The sequence below is a fragment of the Lutra lutra genome, chromosome 15 (genome assembly GCF_902655055.1).
Source record: "Lutra lutra chromosome 15, mLutLut1.2, whole genome shotgun sequence".
Taxonomy (NCBI): domain Eukaryota; kingdom Metazoa; phylum Chordata; class Mammalia; order Carnivora; family Mustelidae; genus Lutra; species Lutra lutra.
Genome location: NC_062292.1, coordinates 16,309,049 through 16,333,997, shown reverse-complemented (window position 1 = coordinate 16,333,997; position 24,949 = coordinate 16,309,049). Strand labels below are relative to the sequence as shown.

The window sequence follows — 24,949 nt, the reverse complement described above, 5'->3', positions numbered from 1 at the left end:
GCTCCGACTGTAGTGGGGGACCCAGGCAGAATCCGCGGGGAACATCCCAGGGCATCCGGCCCTGCCCTACCCAGCCAGCAGCCTGGGGCAGCAGGCCTCGGTGGACCGGGACCGCTGTGGGTCCAGGTGTCCAGCCAGATCAGGAGCTCCCAAGGGAGGTACAGACAAGGGAGGCTGGGGCCCTGCTCACCTGGGCCAGCACGGCCACGAACTTTTTAAGGGCCACCAGGCGCTGCCCCTCCAGCACAGAGAACTTGCCCACTTCCACCCGCAGGATGTAGTGCAGCGCAGATTCCAGGTCAGCCATGTAGATCTTGGAGCTGAGGACCCAGAAGGCGGTGGAGAGAGAGAGAGAGGGGGGTGTTAACCACAGGCTGGGGGCTGGGGATGAGCACCCAGGGCTACAGGGAGGGAAGGGGAGGGCCACTGCCGATGGTCACAGAGTCCTGTAAGTTAGCACTGGGCTCTGCCACTAACCAGCTCTGTGACCTTGAGTATATTACTTAATCTCTCTAGCCAGAGTTCCTCATTTACTATAACAGAGAAATAATAAATTGCTCACGGGAAGGCTGCTGAGAGGAATAAATAAGAGCAGAAACACAAGCCACTCAGCAGCTCCTGGCACGAAGTAGGGGTCTCCTCCACAGGCTCAGGGCCGGCCCCTCCTGGGACTCACTGAAGGTGCTTTTAATCAGGCGGCTGCGGGAAGGCTGAGTTTTGCTCCCTGTTCTGAACAAAGACCCCTAGGGACAGACAGAACAATGGGTACGCCCAGACAATGTGGCTCTGGAAAGCTGGGCCCTCTTTGAAAGACCAAGGCTCCGGCTGCCCTCCGAGGCAGGGCATGGTGGGGGCTGAGGGTTAGGAGGGCAACTGGTGTGTTTTTATTTGGGGGCCGATGTCCTCGCAGCTGCCAGGCCTTGGGGAGCGGGTGAGGCTCCCGGTCACACCTCTTGGGCCATCCCAGCCCCGGGGGAAAGGCTGCAGGCTCCAAGCTGGCTGCCTCACCCCGCACCCATCCTGCTGGCTCGGGGTCTGGGCTCGAGCTTCTGTAGGAAAGGGCTCGGCACGGTGGCTGCTTCTCTATCCCTGTCTCCTGAGGCCTGGATTCTGGCCTCAGTTCTGGGAGGCAACTCAGTCCACCCTTCTGGGCCTCAGCGACCCCACCTGTAAAGTGAACTGGTTACTCCAGCCACACCTACCTCCTAACGCTGCAGGGAGCCAGCAGGGTCACTCAAGGGGTCAGCACTGTAAACCCCTATGCTCTATCCTCAGGGCAAAGGACCCTCTCTAGCCCCCACCGTGGTGTCCTGGGTCTGGGTACCTCTCCATTCTTGCGGTCTGCCTCAAGACGTGGCCCCTGACTTATGGGATAATGTATGGAAGGTGCCCAGCACGGAGTTTGGCACCTGAGGCCCGTAAGTGTCAGCTGTCATAATTCGAACGATGGGAATCGTCATAATGTGAATGACCATGATGACAGTTCCCACGTCTAGGTCTCTGTTTCCTTCTTACCCAATTTACTAAAACTCTCACTTCCTACCCTGCAAGTCCTTCATGTTGGGATGCAAAACCCTCTGGAAATCAGATGACCCCTCCCTCAGTTCTCTTGTACCGTCTCCTCGTGGAGGCCACCTTCCTGATGCGGCTCTGAGCTCCCGGTCAGCCATTTCTCCTTGGCATACCGCCGGTGCCAGCTTAAGAGGCTTAGAGCCCCATCTCCTACCCAACCAGCAGGAATTCTGCTGTAAGAGCAGAGCCAAGGGGCTTGGGAGAGAAAAGCAGCTTCCTCATGGTTATGTCTATGCACAAAGACACAGGCTAGCCCAGAAGGTAGTGAGCTCCCTGGCACCAGAGGCATTCAGAAGAGGTCAGTGACCTCCTGGAAGGGGCTGTAAACTCTGGGGGAAGGGACTGCATATCTGTGTGTGTCTGAATTACAGTGCCTAGTGGGTAGCAGGTACTCAAAAACATTTGCAGAAGAGATGGCTGCTCGGGTGGGAAGTTGGTCAGAAGGCCACAGGGTATCCCTCCAAGCTGATCCCACTTGCTCTTGAATCGTGTTAAGTTTAAGGAATGTGGGCATTGGAAAGTGTTCACTCCATCACTTACACAAGCAAGTGCTGTCTGGCACCTCCCACAGTCAGCAGACACGGGGCTGGGCCCTGGGTAACTGCTGCTGATCCTAACAACTATGACTCTTCTGTGTGTGGTCGGCAGCCAGGGGAGCCCAAAGGCCAAGGCCAGGCTTCAGGGGGTCTGCGATTGGAAAGGCATGTGCTAAGCTCAAGATAGGGACCAGAGTGTGGTATGGAGGCCGGGGCTCTGTGATCAGAGGTGAGGCTCTGGGGAGGCAAGGGGGTGTGGCCTTACCGATCTGCGACTTTCCACACAGTGGGAGCTATTGTGTGAGCAGTGGTTGGCACAGCCTTGGTGGGGACAGGCTCCCGGGGGGTCCTGGAGAACCTCTTCAGGTAAGTGGTGTAGAAGGACCTGGATTCCGCAAGCCTGTGAGGGAAGAAACCAGAGGGGAGGCAGTGGGTATGGAGAAAGAGACCCCAGGACAAAATCATGTCAGGAGAGGAGGCAGGTGGCTCAGCTGACAGAAATGTTTATTTTTTTAATTTATTTTTTAAAGATTTATTTATTTATTTTAGAGAGCGCGAGCAAGCATAGGCAGGAGGGGCAGAGGGAGAAGGAGAGAATCTCCAGCAGACTCTGTGCTGAGTGTGGAGCCCGACATGGGGCTTGATCCCATGACCCGGAGATCACGACGTGAGCCAAAACCAAGAGCTTCATGCTTCACCAACTGCGCCACCCAGGCGCCCCTTGACAGAAATGTTTATTAAGAAATATTTGAATCCAGGGGCATCTGGGTGGCTCAGTGGGTTAAAGCCTCTGCGTTCGGCTCAGGTCATGATCTCGGAGTCCTACGATCAAGCCCCACATGGGGTTCATGATCTCAGAGTCCTGGGATCGAGCCCCACATCGGGCTCTCTGCTCTGCAGGGAGCCTGCTTCCTCCTCTCTCTGCCTGTCTCTCTGCCTACTTGTAATCTCTGTCTGTCAAATAAATAAATAAAATCTTAAAAAAAAAAAAGAAATATTTGAATCTCGGGCATTTGGGTGGCTCAGTCGTTAAGCATCTGCCTTCTGCTTGGGTCTTGATCCCAGGGTCTTGGGATCAAGCCCCACCTCGGGCCCCCTGCTCAGCGGGGAGCCTGCTTCTCCCTCTCCCACTCCCCTTCTTGTGTTCCCTCTCTTGCTGTCTCTGTCAAATAAATAAAATCTCCAAAAAAAAAAAAAAAAAAAAAGAAATACTTGAATCTGGTTACATCTCATCCTCAGTGAGGTCAAACCAAGGCGCCCAGGCCTCATTTTAGCCTTTCCACCCACCACTCATACTGTGGAAAGGCTCTCTGACACCAGTCTGAGGCCCAAGCCCCATCTGGAAAAGCGGCAGGTCTGAGAATTCCTCAGCCTGCCCTGGAGGGGCTGTGGGACGGAGCTACTTCTGCCCATGGACAGGATGGCTGGGTCTGACTATCTCCGCCGGAGACCAAAGGAGGTTGCCCACTCATGAGCTTGCTTTGGGGTACCAGAGGTGGCCCTACTCCCCAAGGAAATCAAGGGGGTTTGATACCTGATTTTTTAAAAACAGGCAGTTATAACAACAACACTAAATTCTCTAATCCTTGTACAATCCTTTTGATTTTTCTCTCTTCTGACAGAGAGTCCTCAGGGCAGGCGACACCTCCTGGTCACGGCCGCCTGGAGGGAGGGTGTGAAGACCAGCAGCCACATGAGGGGACACCCCGGGGGAGCTGGCACCGGGAAGCACCGCTTTCCACACCGCTGTCCTGGCCCGATGTTTATCGCCGAGCAGATGGCTCAGGAGCAGCGTCGTCACAAACAATTTTCCCCTCCACCAGCTCCAAGTGAGGAGACAATGCCTCCTCTCCCCACCAGGACTGGCACTTTCTGTCCCTCCCTGTCCCTCTGCTGCCGCACGCTTCCCTCCCCCGGCGGAATTCCCTGACGAGGCTGGCCCAGTGCTGTTTGGCCACTGGGGCCGGCAAGGGCCAGGGGCCGCCCTGCCGGGCCTCCGTCCGGGATGGCGCTAACGGCCCCACAGGGCAGCTCATTGGGCACCTCAGGCAAGTCTTGGTCTCCCTGGCCCTCGAGGTCCTGCCGGCAGGAGCCAGGCGACATCAATCATCTGCCCAGGGAGGGCACCGAGGCACCATCTGGCGCCATTTCACAGGCCATTCAGCAGCAGGAGCCTGACAGAGGGGCTGAGGCCGGCCTGATTGTTTTCTCTTGGCATTTTGCAACTGGCTATTGTCTAGCTCCTAATGAACTTTTCTGCAATTAGAAAACCAAAGGGAGGGAGGGTCAGGCATATCTGAGTGAGTGCCAGGCCCGCAGCCTGCCAAGGAGTCTGTGAACGGTGGAGGATGGGGACTAGAGCCAGGGCTGCCAGGGCGATGGCGCTGGAGCAGTGGCGAGTGCACCAGGGGCCCGAGACCGGACTCCTGAGCTGGAGGCCGGGGGGCCGCGTGCCTGGCACTGCCCACCCACTCCATGCACAGCTGCTTCTCCTGCAGAAGGGGGCTCCTCAGAGCAACTGTAGGAGGAAGAACATGGCAGGCTTCTGTAGGCGGGAAGGCGGGATGGGGGCAGGGGGAGAGGAGAGAGGGGACGGAGGGACACACAGCACTCACACGTGGACCCGAGAGGCAGAGCCATTCCGAAACAGCAAGTAGCAAGATGGGAAGTCAGTGACCCCGAACTTGCTCACCACATCACCCTCCGTGTTCAGGACCCTGCGCACTGCTATGCCTTGGTGCTGGGACAAGTCCAGAGTCACCTGTGGAAACAGACAGACATGGTGGGGGCGGGGGCCCAGCCACTGGGCAGAGGGAACCCTGGGCGGGCACCATCCAGACTCTAAGCCTTTTGGGGAGTGGACGAGTGTGCCGGCAGTCTCCTGCCACCAACCACAACTACCCCACAGGCGACAAGAGGCACTTGCTACCCAGGACAGGGGCCTTGGAACTGTGCACACCACGCGCCTTGAATTCCCAAGGGCAGTCCAATCTAATGCAATTTTCTTTCTAATGAAAGTAATTTGTAGAAGGCATAATAAAATGTGGTTTCATTTTTATTCTTATATTTACAAGGCTTTCTATCTCTATTCCAAATCAGAAAAGCATACTTAGACATGATTTTATTTTTAGAAAGAAATAAGGGGAAAAATCGTGTTAGCTAACATTTACTGAGAAGGTATTATGACTGTTATGGATCGCTTCATTGAATCTTCAAAATAATGCTATGAGATGGGAACTATTATTAGGAGACCAAGCGGGGGGCTGCCTGCGTTTGCATCCTGGCCCCACTGGCCTAAACCTCCCCGACTCCATTTCTTTACTTGCAAAACTGGAATAATAACACACATACCAACCTCAGAGGGCTGTTAAAAGGACCAAAGGGGTTAATTTCATGAAATGTGTAACAGTGACTGGGGCATGTTTAAGTAACTGGGGTATATAAGTGTTCATTAAAAAACTAAAATGTCTTGGGGCGCCCGGGTGGCTCAGTGGGTTAAAGCCTCTGCCTTCGGCTCAGGTCATGATCTCAGGGTGCTGGGATCGAGCCCGCATCAGGCTCTCTGCTCGCAGGGAGCCTGCTTCCCCCACTCTCTCTGCCTGCCTCTCTGCCTACTTGTGATCTTTCTCTCTGTCAAATAAATAAGTAAAAAATCTTTAAAAAAAAAAACCCAAAAAACTAAAAAGTTTATTGCAAATGAGAACACAGAGGCTAAGCGGTGAAATCAAGTGCTCGGGGGACAGAGGCAGGAAGTGCCGGGACTGGGCAATGTACCCCAGTTAAACTTGCTCCACGGTCTGGGCTCTTGACTACTGAGCCCTCCTGCTTCTCACACTAACCATCTCTGAGCACCATTTGCGTGGACACAGGGTACCTGGCCCTGCAGGACAGTAGGAAGAAGATCTGTTTCCAATGAACATTTATTAATCACTTCCTCGTCATTAGGCCTGGACTGGGACCCCAGAAGGGTCAGGAAGTCCTTCAGCAAAGCTCCGTGCCCCCCCCCATCGCCCTTTGTTTCCCCTCTCAGGGCTCAGAGGCCTGGAGGCAGCCGGCAGCGCCCTGATATGCTTGAGGAATTTCAGGAGGAAAGCATTCGGAGCCAGCAGTGGTGTTTAATTTCATCTCCACCTCGTGCCTCTTCTGCATCCCTGCATTGCCTTGGGACTTCACCCATGGCCTGGCCCGTCCCCCCTCGGCGTGTGGGAAAAGCCCACAAGGGGTGTAGAGAAGTCTGTGCGCCAGCGGCAGACTGGAGAGCTCTCTGCGTTAGGCCAGGGGAACGGATCTTTAAAAAGCACCTACTCTGCGCCAGCTACCAGTCTAGGCCCTTCCCCTAACCTGCCTCGTCTATGCCAGAGGTGCTCTGAGGAAAGGGAACGATCACGCTTTCCAGACAGGGAAACAGGGCTTGGGGCAGACAGACAGGTCACCATGGGGCAGTAATTCACACCTGCCTGTTCGGTTACTGTTTCCTCCCGAGGCCCCGAACGAGCTCTGACCGCCCCTCCCCACACCCAGGCTCCAGTTCCGCAGGGGTGGAGCGGTGTGGAAACCACCAGGCTTTCGGCACTCACAGACCTGGTTCAAAGCCCCACTCCACCAATCCACTGGCCCGGGGCCCTTCAACCTGTTACCCGATCATTAACCTTAATTGTGAAGATTAGCGACTACGCGTGCCCCACTCTAGTCCGGTGCTCAGTGAACAGCGGGTGTTGCAGAGGCGCGGTCGACAAGAGAGATAAAAAAGACAAAGGTTTTCCCACGGAAAGGCCCAGCTCCCACACTTCCTGGGTCCTCCAGCAGGGGTCAGGCCAGTGCTGGGCTAAGACGTGCACGTGGCCAAGACCCCAGAATTCACAGGAACAGCCCAGCCCCTGAACTCACTGGGCTCTCTGCTGACATCCACCTTGGGGTTGCAAGGACCCTGGGGGGAGCTCACCTCTCTACCCAGGTAGGAGCCTTCCTTTTCAAAGATCAGGGCCAGATAATCTTTGTTGTTTCTCGCAAAGAATCCATCAATCTCCTCCAGCCTGCAAGAGACAAGAGCGGCAGTGACCTGCTGGGGACAGCACGCCTGTCACAAAACTATGGGGGCAGCCATACATCCCCGTCCTGTTCCCACTCGAGGCTCCATGGAAGTCGCCCCCGCCAGCCCTCCAGGGGGAGCAAGCCAAACCCTTAGTCTCAGAGGACGCTGCCTCTGCTTCCCCACAAGCTGCTTCTCCATTTGGCCCACATCGTTGATTCCCCCCCCCCCCCACGTTGTCTCTTTTAAGAATCTGGAGTGAGTATGAGGTGGCCTGGGGAGGAGCAGGAGGAGGAGGAGGATGGGAGGGGGGCTTTGAGACCAGCAGTCTCTGTGTTCTGGTAAGGGCAAGGCTGAGTGAATACAGACAATGTTTAGGACCCATGAGGTTGGCAGGTCTTCCTGACCTGCTGCTTCTGAGATCCGTGGGACTGAAAACGCACCATGAAGGATGTGTGTGCATGAGAGAGAGAGAGATGGACACGGTCACTGGGAAATGTAAGTAAGGGCAGGCTGGCAGGAATGTTTCCTGGAGAGAAGGGGTCTAGGGCAGCCCCAAACCAGACCAAGACTAACACTGGGCCCAGGGTCTCTGTGGGACCTCTAGGAGGAGGGACACTTGGACAAGCTGATAAAAAAAAAAAAAATTGCGGGTTGGATTCAACCCCAACTGACGCTAGCAGCATAGTCTGTCGGCAGGACTACTGCTTTCAAGAACATGAGTAAATCGATGTGGGGGGCCTGGAGCCCCAGCGCCGGCTTCATGAGCCTCCTCAGGCCCTGGGATCTTCTGTGCTCTGAGGCTGGGCTCCCTCCAGCAGTGCCTGCTGGTACCCAGATTTGCTCCTTCTTGGCAGGAATCCCTGAGGCGGGCTCTATCCTGTCTCAAGTTCTCATCTAGGAGGGCGAGACCTAGTGCTCTCAGTTTACCCTCTGTGGGAGAGCTGAAGCGAGGCGCCGTGCCCCTTCCTTCTAGAAGAGGCAATCTTGGAAGCCTGCCTGGCAGGCAGATGCGGGCCACCAGCAGCGTGGCCCACCCCCCGTCACAGCCACCGCTCAGAAAGATGACCACTTCCTCTTATAGGCAGGGCTCCCTTTTCCTCTGAGCCTTCCTTCTTCGTCCCCATGTCCACTCTGTCAGTGCCCCCTCTGGGTAAGATCCTGTGAAGTCTGCTGCACCCCACAAACGTTCCTGAGCACAGGCTGTGAAAAGCAGAGGCAGGCATGGCCCGGAGAACCCCCGCCCATCTCTTCCTTCCCTTGCACCCTTCCGCCCCATAAAGCCAGGGCTCCGCAGGGAGGCCCTCCAGTGACAGGGAGTCTCCTACCAGCGGCTCCAGAGCGGCTCTGGGCTCTAGCCCACAGAGGGTCTGCCCCAGAGACAAAGGCCTTTGTATCCCCTACGCAGCTGCCCCCGCTACCCTCTCACTCCCAGGCCTGCGATCCTGGCCCACGCCGCACCACACCTGCTCCAGCCCCGCATACCTGGCAGGCTCCAGGGGGGGGCAGGCGGGGGGCCACGTGTCACTGTGGGACTCCAAGGCGTCAATGAGCCTCTTCCGCAGCGTCTCCACATCAGCACCAGCCACTGGATGAAGACGGACATGGGGGAGGGGCGCATGAGGAGGGAGGAATAATCCCAATGGCCTTGTCAGCTTTGCTGAAACAAAGGGCCCGGGGCACAGGCTAGTTCTGAGAGAAACAGAGCATGGGTCAGTCCTTCTCTATTAGAGCAGTGCGGTGGGGTCTTCTTCTGTGGCCCTAAGTTACACGAGAAGACCCATCCCTCAGAGGGCAGGAAGCAGCCCCTTGGCCTGGAGCCCGTGAGTGCTTTTCCCTGGAGGATGTCTGCTCTGTCCCTCTGGATGCCAGCCCCATTTTGACATGACGGGTTAGTCTGGGTTCATGGCGACCCTCCCCTCTTCCCAGGACCCTGAATAGAGCAAAACAGAAGGATTTCTTCAGCCCCCTTTTCCAGAAGGCATCGTCCAGGCTGGCCGGGAAGGCCCCAGGAAAACACAAAACTCCATTTCCACTTAGGAAACTGTTCACCCTACGGAACATGCTGGGCTCTCCTCACCTCAGCAGGAACCCAACAGAAAGAAAAAGAAGATATTGACAACTGGAACCAGGACACCCACCTGGCAATGCTGATCCTGAGCCATTCTTGGAAAAGGCCTTAAAGAACTGGAAGCAAACACACGGGCAAGAGTCAGTAACACACGGAGCTAAGACTCCCACACGGGGGCCAGAGGGATCGGTGTCTGAGACCTGCTGCTTACTAAAGAGGCTGACTTCGGGCAAATGACTTAACTTTTTTGAGCCTCAGTTCCCTCGTCTGTAAGGAGAACAGGGAGGTATCGGAGCTGCACGCTGATTCCTGTCCCCACTGTCCGCGCATCTGATCCCCACCCCCATGGCTCTGACGCACCCGGGACACACAGGAGCAGCCTACACACTCCACGAGTGGCGGACAGTCTCTCCGACTTGAAACGAATGAATGAAAATACTCATTGCATGACTGAGTGGATAAGGCTGACTTAACTCACGAAACAAAGTCACTTCATATGTCCCCCGAGAAGTGTCAGCTGCCCTCTGAGGCAATCTGTCCACCATCACCAGCGGCTGGGATCTGTCCATGGAGAACTAGCAGCCTGGCTCGGCAGACACCCCATGAAGGGAGGGGTCTCCAGGTCAGGTCCTGCTGAAGGGTGGGCCTGAGCCCCTGCAGACACAAGTCTAGTTACAGACAGGTCAACTGAACTCATCACTTTGTCCCCTTTTCCCATTTACAGGACACTCCGGGCTCAGTCTGTCACCTCCTTGGGCAAGAGGACAGAGAGAACAAAGACAACTTGTCAGAATCTGGGCTTCTGCCTAAGTGGCAAGACTGCTGCTAGAGCTCTGGCCTGTGCTCTCACGGGCTCAGGAGGGAGTCAAGCTTAGTGGTCCTGACAGACAGACAGCCACCTGAGTGTCTGGCAGAGAGCCTACGGGCTGGGAAGAAGACTCTTCCTGAGATCTTCTGGGGCCACCTGTAGCTTCCTCGGGCCTCTGCTGCAACGGCATGGCCATCCGTCCGGACTTCTCCCAAGCTGGCGGTTGAGTGCAGGCCCCGGGGTCTACCAGACCTGGGCACCAGACCTGGCTCTGCCATACCCCTGCAGGATGACCTTGGCCAATCCCTTCTCATTTTTAAGACAAGGATGGCGCCATCACCTCAAGGAACTGCTGTGAGGACTCAAAGATGATACGTCTCCAGCGCTTGTGGTTCATGCATACAGTAGGGGATTAATACATGTTACCTGCAGGGTGATTATCACCCCCTTCCCTTGTTCCACCTTCTAAACGCTAGGAAAATCTGATCAGGGGCGCCTGGGTGGCTCAGTGGGTTAAAGCCTCTGCTTTCAGCTCAGGTCATGATCCCAGGGTCCTGGGATCGAGCCCCCGTGTCGGGCTCTCTGCTGGGCAGGGAGCCTGTTTCCTCCTCTCTCTCTGCCTGCCTCTCTGCCTACTTGTGATCTCTGTCAAATAAATAAATATAATCTTAAAAAAAAAAAAAGGAAACACTGATCAGCTAGCATGTATTTATTCTAGTCATTTGTAGGCAGAACACGAAAATCTGGACGTCACCTGCCCACCTTCCCATGTCTTGCCACCTGCAACCTTATCCTGTTCCCCCAGCCCTTACCCGGCTCCTAAGTCCTGCTGTTTTATTCTCTTTTCTTAGACCATCAATATAAACTTTTATTCTGGGTGGAAACCATCCGCTGATATATGCCATGTATATTTATAATAATATCCTTTGCACTCACTGAACAAATTTTGAGTGAGATTATACGTTACCCTAACACTTGTAAAAATGCTCACAAGTTCCCTAAACGGTGGGAATTCAGGGCGGACCCGCGCCGCTACAGCTGTTATTTTCAGCAGCGTGGTCACTTTTCTTCGGCCACCACAGCCTCCCCCGGATCTGAGCAGGTGCCTCACTGCAAGGCGGCTGGCCTTACCTCCATCAAGAGGCAGCCTGCCGGCCCCTGGCTGAATGTTCTGAGGGCCCAGCTTGTGAGGGGTCAGGCAGGAGCCCCAGCAAGACTGACCCAGGGGAATGCAGGGACTCGGAGACACAGTCCTTGAAGTGCAGGGTCACGGGAAGTCCCTCCATGTTCTTCCATGTTCCCCTGTGCTGTCACACACACGGCCTTCCCTCCTGCCTTCAGAAGCCTCCCATCTGCCTTCCAGAGTGACGACAGCACTGGAGCTCTGGCTCCCACTTCATGTTCTGGGGAACTTTTTTCTGTCAATTAACCTCTCTTTCCCCTTTCTGCCAGCAACTTCCCTAGGCCTGCAAGTAGATTCCGATCCTTTTAATCTAATTTCTTTAAAAAAAAAGAAAAAAAAAGGGACAGGAAGGGCAGGCAGATGGGAATGGAGAGAGGCCCTCCTCCCTGCTCCAGTTACGGCATGTTCCGATTCCCTGGGCTGACAGATTTCTCGAAGCAGTGTCTGCTCTGCCTCTCCAACTGCCCCTCTCTGATCCCACTGTATGCCCCCCCACTTGCTTTCTCTGCTGTGTCTCATGGTGGCCTGCCTGCCCTCTCCACCTGGCCAGGGTCTGCCATGTTTGGTACCACATATGCCGATGTGCTCCTTCTTGGCCTTCCTGCTGCCACCTCCCTTGATTCATCCAACACTGACCAGGCCTGCTTGGCTACCTTCCCAGCCTTCCCCTAGCCCTGTCCTAGCTGCTCCCCTGACTCCTTTCCTGTCTACTGCCCCCACGATCTCTTGCCCCAGTCTCTCCTCCTGCCACGTATCAGCTCGACACTCTTCTCTGGGAAGTACTGTCACAAACATGTGTGTGTGTGTGTCCATGTTTTTGAATGAGGGAGCAAGTACATGAGTGAACAAACATGCCTACTGCTTGTCTTCCTTGCCAACATCATGTACTTGGTCTAAATGATTTGCCATCTGAACCCTTTGTCTCAAGTCCTCACCTGTCCTAGACTTGTTTCCTCCTGGTGCCCTCCACACGGGTACCAGCCCCCCGACCAAGACCGAGTCATCCCTCCCCCAACTTGTTTCTCTGTCTGTGTTCCTAGACTCACCCCATGTGCTCCCCGTTAACCAGACCAGCATCTTCTCCCCCCGCAACCTCCATCTGCCAGTCAGAGGACAAGATCTATGAATTTGACCTTGTGACTCTTCAGCAGTGCTCTGGGCCGGCTGCCTTGTCCGGACCAGGGCTTACCACCTATTTCCTAGACTAATGCAACAGTCCCTACCAGTCTGTGAGCTCAGAAATGTTCATCTGCTCCGTCTTTTTGTTCTCCAACTGCTCCTCATTGCACTTTGCTTAGTGGCACTGTTCTAGTCTGATCGTGTCCCTCCTCCTCAAATCTCTTCCACGACTCCCCATTACCAGTGAATAATGTCCAAACTCACTGTGCTCAAAGCCTTCCAGGATCTGACCCAAACTCTGAAACTTACCTTCCACTGCCCTTCTTTCCTACACTTTGGCTATGATGGGCCTGGGACCTGAACTTTCTTTCTTTCTTTCTTTCTTTCTTTCTTTTTTTTTTTTTAAGATTTTATTTATTTATTTGACAGAGAGAAAGAGATCACAAGTAGGCAGAGAGGCAGGTAGAGAGAGACGGGGAAGCAGGCTCCCTGCCAAGCAGAGAGTCTGATGCAGGGCTCGATCCCAGGACCCGGTGATCATGACCTGAGCTGAAGGCAGAGGCTTAACCCACTGAGCCACCCAGGTGCCCCGAACCTGAACTTTCTTGAGGACAGGACCACACTTCGGCATCTCGGCAAGCCCCACAGTGTCTAGGACACAGTGTCTAGGACACTGAACATCTGTTCAGTCCAACAGAGAACCTCTCTGTCCTTTGATCACCATAGATGCTCATGTGAAAATCATATTAAAATCTAGTCAGGGCACATTTTTGTCCTCCTATTAAAAGGCATCCTTCTTAAGTCAGCTGTTGGAGGCGTGTGCCTCCCTAGGGGAAACCACCACCACTCCTTGGGAACAGGTATTTAAGATGTGAGCAGTGAGTCTTCTTTTTTCCAGGAGCGGTTGGCACCAGGACCCTTTCCTTCCATCACTAGCCTCTGCCCTCCCCAGCGCTGGTGCTCCTGGAAGGCCTCCACGGCTCCCCAAAGGCACAAGGTGGGTCTTACCAAACCTGCCTTTCTAGGAGTCAAGGCTGAACGGGCAGCATGCTTCCCAGCAGCAACCATCAATGACACTGAGGCCCAGCTTTTAAAACAAGTTCCAAGGAAAATGACCCCATCTCCAAACAGCTTACAGTGAGCCCAGGAGGATCCACACGCCTAACCATTCCTACGCTGGAGACTGATTGTGGAGGAGGCCGGGGGACAGCAGGGGGGTGGCGGCCCATATCCTTCCTCCAGAGAGAGGCAGGAGTCACCCCCTCTGACACCTCCCCCATCACAAGAGCCACATAAAGGTAACAGCTGAGCCTCTGTACCCCCAAAGTGTATCCACCTCCCAGCCCTGAGTTCAGGGCCCTGCCACAGCCCTGCCTCAGCCCTGCCTCAACCCTGCCCAGGAGCCTCTGCCCCAGCCAGACCAGTCTTCTCAACTTGTGACACACTTCTGCCCACACAGGGCCTCTGCTCTTACCTCCTCCCCGGCCGGCATTCCTCCCCTCCTAGTCCAGACCCATACATCCTCCAACACCGAGTGGAAGTCCCCTCCTCTCTGACACGTGAGGGAAAGGGCTCAGTGAGCCCAGGTGAGCTCCTCTGGCATCTACCGCATATGGATCACTCACCGCCTGCCGGCGGGTTGGTGAGCACCAAGTCGGCCCCCGGCAAGTACTCACTCAACTCACTCAACAGCTGCTGATGGATGGACAGACGGACAGCCTAAATGCAGTGCCCACAGAGGAGCTACCGGGAGCTCCACAGGGTGACTTAGGGAGGAGACAGGACAGCGGGAAGGAAGCCGAGTGACATTAACTGAACTCCAAGTAATACCACCCGGTGTCTCCTCCCTCTCGCGTGTAAGACACTTCACACTTGGCAACAATCCTATTAGGTATAGATACTATCATCCCACTTTTTAGAGACGAAGGAAACTGAGGCCTGTCGCCGAGGCACTGTTAAACACTCTGAGTCATATCTAGTACATACAGTGGTAAGCCGTGGGACCAGAATTTGAACCCACATCAATTACCTAAGGATCTTGCAAAGGGGAGATTTCTGTCCTCTCCCACCCCAATGTTGATGCCTTCTGCAATCTTAATCCCAGCTGGGCCTTTGGCTACAAGGGGTCCTGATGGATGACCCCCTGAGGGCACTCCTGTGGCCCATGGCAAGGCCCCTCCCCTCGAGGTCCAGCCTCTAGGTTCCCTAAGCTCCAGCCGGAACCTGCTGCCAGCTAGTTCCTCCCTCCCTCCCCCACACCTTTGTTTTCTTCCAGCTGAGCTCGGCTGGTCTGAAGGGCCCCTGACACAGCAGGCCCTGCAGGGCCTGGTGTTTGCTAAACAGGCTGGGCTAGTGGAAGCTCATTGCCTGCGAATGGTGACAAGGGGCAGGAGGCGGAGGAAAGGGACAATGACATATGTACCTGGGGGTGGCCCAGACTCATGTGTGGGTCTGTGTCCATCATACCAGCAACACTCTCTCTTCCCCTGTTCAGTGTGTGCCCTCATCTTAGAGTTCTCACAGCCTTTATGCATAGGAGTGAGGACCCGCCCAGCCCCCGGGACGCAGCACACAGGGCCACAGGGCGCTCTCTCCAGCCCACTGACAGCCAGGCTGACCTGGAGGGTCTGCACTGCTTCCCAGGGAGTCCAGCCATGATGCCTACAGGCACGCCAGACTCTGTGGAGATCTACGATCTGTAGAGAGCGGCCTTTTGCAAACATTAGAAGCAACCTAAACTGTAGCATCAATTTAGTGAATCACAGCTAGAATTTAAAAAAAAATTAATTTAAAAAATATATGGAATTGAAAATAGCAGCGTGTACTGCATTTAGAAAGAATGAATATCGTTTTATGAAACTTTCGAGCTGGCGATCACACACAAACCAACTTCTGGATCTCTCTGTGAAGTGTACGTATCTTACTCGGTCGCGCCTTAGAGCAGAGACCCAGCGGGATCTAGAAGCACTTGGCCCCTGGGGTAAAGGCCAGAGGACAGGGCACTGAGGGCCTCTCCCGGCTGAAACTGAACTGCCAGGCCCAGCCAGGCACTGCCCGTGTGGAGGCTGGGGAAGGTCTAGACAACCAGCTCTGGGCCCTCCCAGCTCCCATCCCACAGCCAGCTGGGCGGGGCAGGACATGATTAATCATACGAGGCATTCAGGCTGCGTGTGCTGCGTGACTTGGGTAGGCGCGGGGAACTTGGGGACCTCCCTCACACCCACCGAGCCCCGGCCTCTCCCAGGTAGAAACACCAAGCCTCGGGTGCCAGGTCCCACAGAACCTGCCTTCTCCCTCCGGAGGTCCTGACCTGGCCCTGGCACCAATGCCCGTCCCATTCCCAGGGGGCTGGACTCCCAGGGCCAGTCCTCGCTGAGAAAAGCAGCAGCCTGTGAACGAGGACTCTTCCAGACGCACTGGTTTTCCCACAACTTTTCACACAGGGCTGCCCACCCTGGTTCAGCCAAAGCAACAGAGATCCTCGTCCGCCCCCGAAGAGTAATTTGGAATATTTTCAGTTACATGTTTTGGGAGGAGGATATGGCAAAGCAATGGCCCTGCCAGGGAGGTCTTTGACTTGAAAGAGATGACTGATAAGCCATCTCTCTCCTGGGGCCTCTAAGTGATACGGCAGGACCTGTTCCCCAGACCAGTCTGGTCTTGGCTAAACCTGGGGCCTAGGACTGGTCCCCAAGTGGTAACAAGAACGTTGGACGGAGCCCTCTCCGTCTGTGGGGATCTCGAGCCCAGCAGGATTTCACTGGGCATGAGGAACAGAAAGGTCACATGGAGTTCAAGCTGGACATTCCTGCTGGAGCCGGGCTTTCCAGACAAATTCTCTTGGAGTAATTAGGCTGAGATTCGGCTCATGGTTCTGCTTGGAACCTGAGGACCCTGAGCTCAGATATCTTGTTCAGGGGACAATACTTGGCATTTTAGCTTTCAGAGGCCTTTCCGGATTATTCTTAGTGGTTATAGAAGAAATGCTTTTCTAGATGCCATTCTGGTAGAAAGAGGCTAATTACAGCTGGAGGTAGGGAGAGAGGTTCTGATTCTTTAATGTGGAAGCAAACTAACTGCATTATAGCTGGGCCTGAGCCCTTGGAAGGGCACTGAGTGTAACTGCACAGCCTTGCCCTTCTCGGCTTCCCAGAGCCTTGGAAGTTGTTCAGATGGTAATTAAGCTGTCGATGCCCCACAGTGGGCAGGTTGTCAGGTAAGGCCTCACTGGAGAGCTCACGCTACTTTCAGCCAGAGCCGGGGTGACAGAGCCCTCATGTGCCGGGTGTGATGACTCCCGTGATGGGGATCTCTGCTGCCTGAGGCACTGGCGTTTGACCACGGGGTGAGGTTACTCTGACAGGTCACTTCTGAGCTACTTGGATTCAAGGCACTTGCCTGATGAGGAGGAAGCTTGCTGGTATTTTCTGAAAGATCATCAGGCCTCCTGAATCTGATCTTGACCGTGTGCAGGTCAGAGCCCGAACTGGGGTTTATAGGGTTAGAGCAGGCCTCTAAGGCTGGGAGTCAGGAGGGAGAAGAAATGGAAAGAGGCCCTTGGGAGCTGCGGGATCTCACCAGCCCAGGCGATAACCACCTCACAGCTCAAATCAGAGTAGCTGAAACCAGCCCATCATAACTACCCTCCCCTGCCACAGCCCCTTCCTTTTTAAGGGGCAGAACTTGCCAGACCCAATGAACCTCCCAATTCATACCCCTGTCTGCCTCTGTGGCAGGGGTCTCTTCAAGCACGGGGACAGTGCTCTAGTGGCTGTGACCGAAGCTGATCAAGCCCAGAAGCATGGGAGGACCCATGGAGCTCCGGGGCCAGGGGGGCATGGGGCAGCCAGCCACACGCTCCTCCAGCAGCACACCTGCTCCCCTGCCCCTGTCACGCACCCTCACGGTCGGGAAGCCGGGGATGTTGAAGTCTCTGCAGACTGCACTATTGGTCTCATCAGCACAGTCCAGGGCAGCGAGATTAAGGGCGGGTCTCCAGTCTGGAAGGAAAAGAAAAACAATGAGGTCAGTAAGAGGGGCCGGCACCTCTGCCTGCTCACCTGCCCCGTGCCACACTCCAGCCACACCAATGCCCAGAGCACCTGCCCCTGGGGCTCTCCCGAGGAAGGGCATCCCTTCCTCAGGAACGCTGAGATGGTCTGGTCATCCCACACTCAGTCCGTGCTTAGGACGTGGCTAAGTAGCACAGGGCGGGCTCTCCTGGGACGGCATCTGTGTTTCTCCATTATTCGGGGGGGGGGGGGGGCGGGCACGGAGGCTGCAGGGGCTGAAGAAAGATGTGAGATGAGCTTGAACCCCCGGCGACCCCTGACATGGCCTCTGTCCCTGCTGCCCTCTAGAGAGCATCAGTTCCAGAAGGGTGAGGTTTGCAACTCCGAGTGGATGCTCGGGAAGGTACTGGCAGTCAGCCCCGCTTGCCCGGGTGGCACACAGGTGGTGAGGACTGGCTCCCCCGCCAGAGAGGGAGGCAGGCAGCCCAAGGGAGGGAGGGAAAGGCACCTGGAAGCGAGGGACCACCGGGAAAGAAGCCCTGAGGCCAGAGTCTGGAAGGAGATAGATGAAAGGCTCCCTGAGCTGCCTGGGCACCTGCTCCTACAACAGGCTCCAGGCTGCCGGCCTCCCTCCACTGAAACTCGCCTGCAGAGGAAATAATGGCACCATTCTGGGCCACGGCCCAAGATCTGTGAAACAGAAAACCGACTTCTCTACCAGGCAGGGCCCCCGAGCCTGGGTCCGGGGCCCCTCAGGCACCTACCAAAGTTCCCTGTTACAGCAAGCCTGCTTGGGCTGGAAGGCAAGCTCCACACACACCGTGGGGTGGTGATGGCCTGGGCCCAACATGTGGCTCAGAGCTCTAACTGGGTGCAGACACGGGGTAGGCCAGCCCTGGGGACCAAGGGGAGAGACTGACTGCAAGCTTGTCACTTAGCTGACAGGGGGCCCGTCTGGGTGAGCGACGTGTTCAGGGCCCTGCTCTGGCCACCTCCATGGTCACAAGCCTGTCAGTCCCTAAATGCCTCTTCATTTTTGCATCCCTGCCCGGCCTCCCAACAGTGCAGCCCGCACTAGGTGACCTCTGACCACATGACACAGTCGACCCAGGCCAGGGGCTGGCTCCCAGCAGCTCCAGTGCCAGAACGGGGTCTCCCAGCTCTGCCCCAGCATAACGGGTCCAGGCGAGGGCTAAAGGTGAGGCATACGAGAAGAGCTGCCTAGGTATAGGGTTTTGTCCTGGATCACAGGCAAGAGCACCACAGGCTGCCCTTCTGTGGCTTCTTCCCTGCTCAAGGGAGGCCCAGGTCACCCCCTACAGCCATCTGCCACACTCTAGACTTGGCTCTGTCTTCCATCTCGGGCTCTGGTCACCTTGTGCAGGGAGACCCTCAGGAGAGATTTGGCACCTCTCAAAAGAGTAAGTTGATCAGACAAAAGGGTGGAAGGGGAACAATTTCTTGTCTTTCCACCAGCGAGGGCCGGCAGGGGTCTCACAAAGCCACTTGGCTAGGTGACCAAGGACTGAAGGCCTCGGCTGCTCCTGTCCTCTCCGAGAGCACAGGCCACCATGCCTGGGGCCAGAGTCTGCCCCCTGCCATTGGGGCACGAAGGCTGAAGGGATGGGGAGGGGAAAGAACAGGGAGCTAGCACTCAGGGGGTATCTACGGCATGCCCTAGATGACCTCTCTCCACTACTCCCCCTGGATGGGGGGAGACGCACCCTCCCCACGACTCTAAAAAAAGCACTGAAGCCTCCAAGTTTTCCACGGGCCCCAGACTCCAACCTACTTCTCTTCCCTCGCCCCCTCGCCCGAGGCAGGATATCACGCTTCTATTTTTGCTCTTTGATCACAACCTTCCCCATGCAAGAGACAATGGTAAAAACACTGCTGTCCTCAAGCGACACAGGACTCTAACTCAAGCACCCAGTCACTGCCGTAGATGACGTTATCACACGTATGGAGAGTTGGCGAAGAGTTCGTTGTGTCTACCTTATCTCATTCAGTGTGCAACGAACCTCCAGGGAGACAGGAGTTACTCTCTCCAGACCCGCTTTCCTCCCTGTGAAAAAACTACCCGAGAACCATGCCCGAGGTGCACTGCGCCAGCGGTGAATCTGGGATCTGAACCTCTGGTCTCAAGAGGGCCCAAGACAGAACAGCAGAGCTACTCTGCCGGCTTCCCAACCAGGAAAGCCAGGGAGGGTGGGGCAGAGTGGGGTGTTCCTAGTTGGGACCTGGGGAAGGGATGCCTGGGAATATTAGCCCCTTGCTCCCGGGTAGCTCTTTGACTCCTTATCTTTCTTTATACCTTGATTCCCTGTCCCTCTGTGAAACAGAACCGGTGCCTCTGCTTACCTGCCCCAGGTACCTCGGGAGGTGGGGGGGGGGGGTAGGCTGGGGCCAGTCAGGTGCTCAGAGTCCTGGCTAAGGAATGTTTCTCAGGAATATCAATGTCACTACCTTGATAAGCCATAGTGACAATGAACAGCTGGTTTGCTACTAATAACCATGGGCCTGACCATTCATTCTAGTCCCGGTACACGGAACAGAGAGTACACGGAACGGAGAGCACCGTTCTCTGGGCGGTAATGCAAAGCTGCAAGTAAGTAAAGTGCACTGCTGTCCGCGGGGAACAGAACCGGGCAAGGGAGGCTTTCTCAAGTGTCAGGTGACTTACACATCACCACCTGCAGGCTTAACACCTAACATTAGCAGTATCAGCCCAGCCCTACTCTTGGAGAGAAAAATGTCTCCTGGTGCAATTACTGCCCTGGCAAAGTAATTTCTCTATTACTCTATTAACAGCAGAGTAAATGAGCACATGGAGAGGGGAAGGGTGGGGACATCTATGGTCTCTGGGTGGCGAGTGAGGAGATGCCCTGTAGTGGGGGGGGGGGTCATGGGCTCCTTCTGGAGTCAGAGGCAGTATCCCTGCCCCCACTCACCACTCCAGGAAGGGGCATTGACCCAGAGTCACATGACTTGCTTATAGCCAGAAGTGGCCACCAGGAGCTCCACATGTCTCCTTTCTGCGCCTCATGGGTCCAACAAAGACCAGGATAGATGGTCTCTCCTGTCCTTTCCAACTCGAACAAACACCCATGGGTCCTCCCATGTTAAGCAAGCTCCTATTAAGACAGAGGCCAGATCCACCCAAACCAGCAAGAACTAGTCAAGTGGTGAGAACTCCATCCAAGTCTCCAGGAGTCCTCCCGACAGGGAGTTAGCCAGTCCCTGCCCTCACCACAGCATCCCTTCCTCCCTGCTGCAGACTTCTGGGCAGTGAGGTCATGGGATAGACAAAATGCCTTCCCTGGCGTTCACACCTACCTGGCTGACACCCCAGGGCCGAGTCCAGGAGAGCCATAGCACAAGCAGCAGGCTTGGTCACTACATTCTCATTAGGACTCCTGTGAGGGTCATACCATTGGCCTGCGTAAGTGTCCAGTGGGCTCCTACCCTGTGCCAGGCTCCGCACTAAGGCATTCACAGGGGTACAAGAGAGGTGGCCTACACCGTGGAAAAGAAAAGAAGGCAAACCACCACTGTTCAGTGTTACCCAAACACCCACACCTTATAAATGCCGTCTCCGTAGCTTGGCAGAGGGCACTTTCCCAGCCCGGAGGACTCCTCCTCCTTCGCCCACCTCTCCACCTGCCTAGGTTCTAGAGCCAAAGAAACGGGTTCAAGAACCTCCTCCAGCATCTGTACAATGTTGGGCGCGTTACTCACTTGTTAAAAACAACAGCGAAAATCCCCCATCGAATCACAGATATTTTTTCATAAAGTGTATATCTATGCGCACTAGTGGCCTGCAAAGGCCCATAGGCAAGTGTATAAGGCAAGTGTGTAATAAATAACTGCTTGAATGAAGGCCTGGTGACAGATTAGCCCTCGGTGACTCTACCCTGCCCTGAGCTCCGACCAGAAATGGCTGAGCCACTCCTGTGGCCTTTCCCGAACGCGGCTTTTCCCTGCTGTCAATTCTCAATTCTCCCGCTGTGTGTAGCTCATTTCCCAAACTGCAATGTAAACAGTGTTCTGCACACAGAGGTCACTCAACAAATATTTATGGATTGATTAGCCAGTGAAGAGTAATGAAGATTAAGATGAACACAATCAATTTCCCAAACATACGGTAACACAAGAAGAGCTGTCCTGGAATAGAAAGGGATGACCAGATCTTAGGAAGCCAGCGCTCTGGCCGTCGGGACAACTGCCCCAGAGAAGCCGTCCCACAAGTCACTGAATAAAGGGGCCCTAGACAGTCAAGATGAAATGCGAGGCCAGCTGGGCAGGGTTGCAAAATGTTTCTCCCCCCGATGACCTTCCACACTACTCTCACTGCTCCTACCCCAGACACTCTTACCATTGGCAGAAGGCGGGGGGCACACTCCAACAGGCCCCAGATGGTGTTCGAGCCCTGTGCTGGCCCACAACCATTTTCTCAAAGAAACTCAGTAATACAGAGATAATGTGAGAACAACCCTGGCTTCCAGCAGGGCCTTACCCTTGGACTGGAGTGGGGGAAGTCTCTATCATCGCAGGCTGATACCAGATTCAGCCGCTGCTCTCCCCCAACTCCCCACCCCAGTGCCAACGCAATCTTGTTAAGGCCGTCCCCGTGGCTCCTGGGAGATCTCCAGTTTCCTACTTCCCACTGACTGTGGTTCATCTCTACAGACTTTGGTGCTTCCATTGTCCTTCCTGGAGAATGAGTTTCGATTTGCATTTCTTAGGGGAAGACTGTCACTCCATGCCCTAGGGCAAGACCCCTTTTGGAAGTGGCAACCCTCACCCAGGAGTAAGCTGGGTCAGTGTCTGGCTATGCAATTCACTGGAAAACTCTGGGTTGCAAGAGGTCAAACACATGAGTCAGCTGGAAGCTAACCTTCCCTCCAGCATTCTTAAGATAGAAGAGTCTTCTAGATTAAGTTTTTCTGCAGCCATTAGAGACCTCTCATAGCCTCAAGGTGGAAACTGATCTGGGGATTTTTGTGATTTTCAGGCCCACAAGGTCCCCTGAGCACCTAATGTCCCCTCAGGTGTTCCAGTTCCATGTTCAACACTCTTCCTCCCCCTTGCCCTGCCCAGATGTTTTGGTATCACTGAAACAGTGTGAAGAGCGGCTGAGACATGGCACACTGAGGTGATGGGACCAAAGAAGCATGCAGACATGTCCACATGTACACTAGAGATAAAATGGTTCATCGGTTTTGTTAAAAATAACTTTCCAGGACCACATGGCTAAGAGATGTATACATCTTTCCATCTGGCCCCTTCAGTAACCATTATGTGAACTGCTTGGGGGACATGGGAGCCTAACTTTGAAAACCAACACCTATAAGTACACTATTCTACCATGAATGGTTGAGCTGATTAAGAAATACCAGGGGTGCCTGGCTGGCTCAGATGGCAAAGCATCTACCTTCAGCTCAGGTCATGATCCCCGAGTTCTGGGATGGAGTTCCATGTTGGGCTCCCCACTCAGCGGGTAGTCTGCTTTTCCCTCTCCCTCTGACCTTGCCCCAGCTTGTGCTCTCACTCTCTCTCAAATGAATTTTTTAAAAAAGAAAATCTTTAAAAAAAAAAAAAAAGGAAATACCAACAGAGTAGCAAGGAAACAGCAGTTCCAGTTCTCTCTCTAGAAAGAGACCTATTCCCTAAGACCCCCACAGTCCTCATTCAGTGATCATTTTCAGTTGGGAGCCAAGATAGGGCCCTAGCTAGCACCACAATCAGGAAGTAGCTTCATTCAGAGACAGCAAATCAGAAACAAATCACCACCGCCACACCCACCAAACACCCACTATCTGGGCTAGGCAACTGTGTGACACCACAGAGATCCTCAAATTCTGGAAAGGAAACTCGGAGATAATGCATGTCATGTACTTACCCAGAAAGGTGTCAGACATACAGGAAGCACTTGTAAATATTTACTACTATTATGACCATATTTTTTCAGTTCTAAAGGTTTTTATTGTTGTTGTTTTAATTTACCATTTCTGTAATAGCGTACACTTTCAAATCTCTATACATTTAGTGGTCTTGTTATCTCTCTACCCCTCAGGCTTAGTAAACGAATGGTATGTCTCACAATTGAGGTCTGAGAATCGAGGACACAGGGTGCTACGGGTCAGGCCAGTGAACAGAAACACGGAGCAAGGGCAAACACACACCAAGAGGCTGCCTTCAGTCAGGTCTCTGGGTTCACGGGTTAACACAGAAGGGTCTGAGAGGGTGCGTGGCCAAGAGGAAGAGAGAAGATGTGGCCCAAAAGCTAATGAGCTCCAGGCAGCAGGTCAGGAGAGGCCTAGAACCCACACAAGAACACTGTCTCCAAAGTAAAGCTGGGAAAAAACGTCTATGGAGCAGCTGGGTCAACCAGCCAAGGGGTTGGCAGAGGGAATGTCATTCTTTCTCTCCCCAGCACTGATCCCACAGCAGCCGGGGAATTCGGCAGGAAGCGACACGGGTCCCCAAGCGAGAGGAAGGGGACTGCCACAGGCGACAGCAGAGGAGGCCGTAAGGTGTCAGCAGAGCTAGAGGAACAAAGGAGAGGCCAGCGCAGGGATGGGGGCACTAAGCCGGCTGAGGACCCACAGGAAGTCAGAGCAGGTGTGAGGGCCTGCTGGGAGTGGGGAGCAGCTCGGGGCACCGGCCAAGGGGAAAGAGACTGCGAGGCGCGGGGGCCAAAAATGGAGGTGAGGGCTGAAAACCGCGGGGGAAGTGCGAGGGGCAGAGAGGAAGAGATGGGCGGAGGGCCGGGGCCGGAGGAGGCGGGCTGGGTGGGAGAGACCCTCGGCTGGGCAGGTGGAGGGGGTCGCCCCGGGGGGCGCGAGGAGATCCCCCCCGCCAGCGGCCCGCCCCTCACCTTTGACGTCGTTGGCCAGCGCCTTCCACGTCGGGGCGAAGGCGATGCAGTGGCCGCACCAGGAGGCGAAGAACTCCACGGCCCAGGCGCTGCGGGAGCCCAGCACGGCGCCGCGCACGGTGTCCGCCTGCAGCAGCGTCAGCGGGTCAGAGGACGAGTAGAGCGCGGAGCGCGGGGCCGCGCCGGCGCCGGCCACCGCCACCAGCAGCAGCAGCGGCAGCCGCGACGGCGGCGGCCCGGAGCGGCAGCCGCACCAGCCCATCCTGCGGCGCGGCGCCCACCACTGCGCACCAGTTTCGGCCGAGTGGGAGCCCGGCCGCTCCGCCGCTCCTCCGGCGTCCGTCGAGGGGAGGAGCCTCGGGGCCCCGCCCCCTCCGCGGCCCGGTGCCGCCCCCTTCCCCGCCCCGCGGTCCGCGTCGGCCGCGGAGCTCGGCTAGTGGGTTCCCGCCTCCGGCCTCAGCGGGCGGGGAGCGCAGCCGGGGCCCGGGAGCCCCCACCCCCAAGCGAGCGGGGCGTTTCCGCGGCAGAGGCCCGGACCGGTATTCCGGTGGCTGCCGGGGACTCGAGGAGGTCATTTGGCTTCTCACGAGCCCGGTGCCTAACGGAAAAGGAGTAAATTGGAATAGATTGGATCGATTCGTGCCGTACCAAGAAAGTTCTGGGGCTCCCTCCACGCCACAAGATGTGAGTTAGAAGCAGGTGAGAGAGAAGACGAAGGTCTCCGGGTCTGTGATCATCA

The 24,949-nt window shown here is 55.4% G+C and overlaps 1 protein-coding gene across 1 annotated transcript in view; it reads right to left on the bottom strand.

Moving 5' to 3' along the window:
* The window catches only part of QSOX1 (quiescin sulfhydryl oxidase 1), a 34,119-nt gene extending 9,565 nt beyond the window's left edge, over window positions 1–24,554 (bottom strand). The window contains exons 1-8 of the mRNA XM_047704807.1: window positions 24,211–24,554; window positions 17,218–17,318; window positions 9,279–9,324; window positions 8,623–8,725; window positions 7,051–7,141; window positions 4,724–4,869; window positions 2,374–2,508; window positions 191–320 (exon numbers count right to left, since the gene is read on the bottom strand). Coding sequence (XP_047560763.1) covers window positions 191–320; window positions 2,374–2,508; window positions 4,724–4,869; window positions 7,051–7,141; window positions 8,623–8,725; window positions 9,279–9,324; window positions 17,218–17,318; window positions 24,211–24,472 — 1,014 coding nt within the window. The 5' untranslated portion in view covers window positions 24,473–24,554. The remainder of the gene's footprint in view (window positions 1–190; window positions 321–2,373; window positions 2,509–4,723; window positions 4,870–7,050; window positions 7,142–8,622; window positions 8,726–9,278; window positions 9,325–17,217; window positions 17,319–24,210) is intronic.
* Window positions 24,555–24,949: the final 395 nt, after the last annotated feature.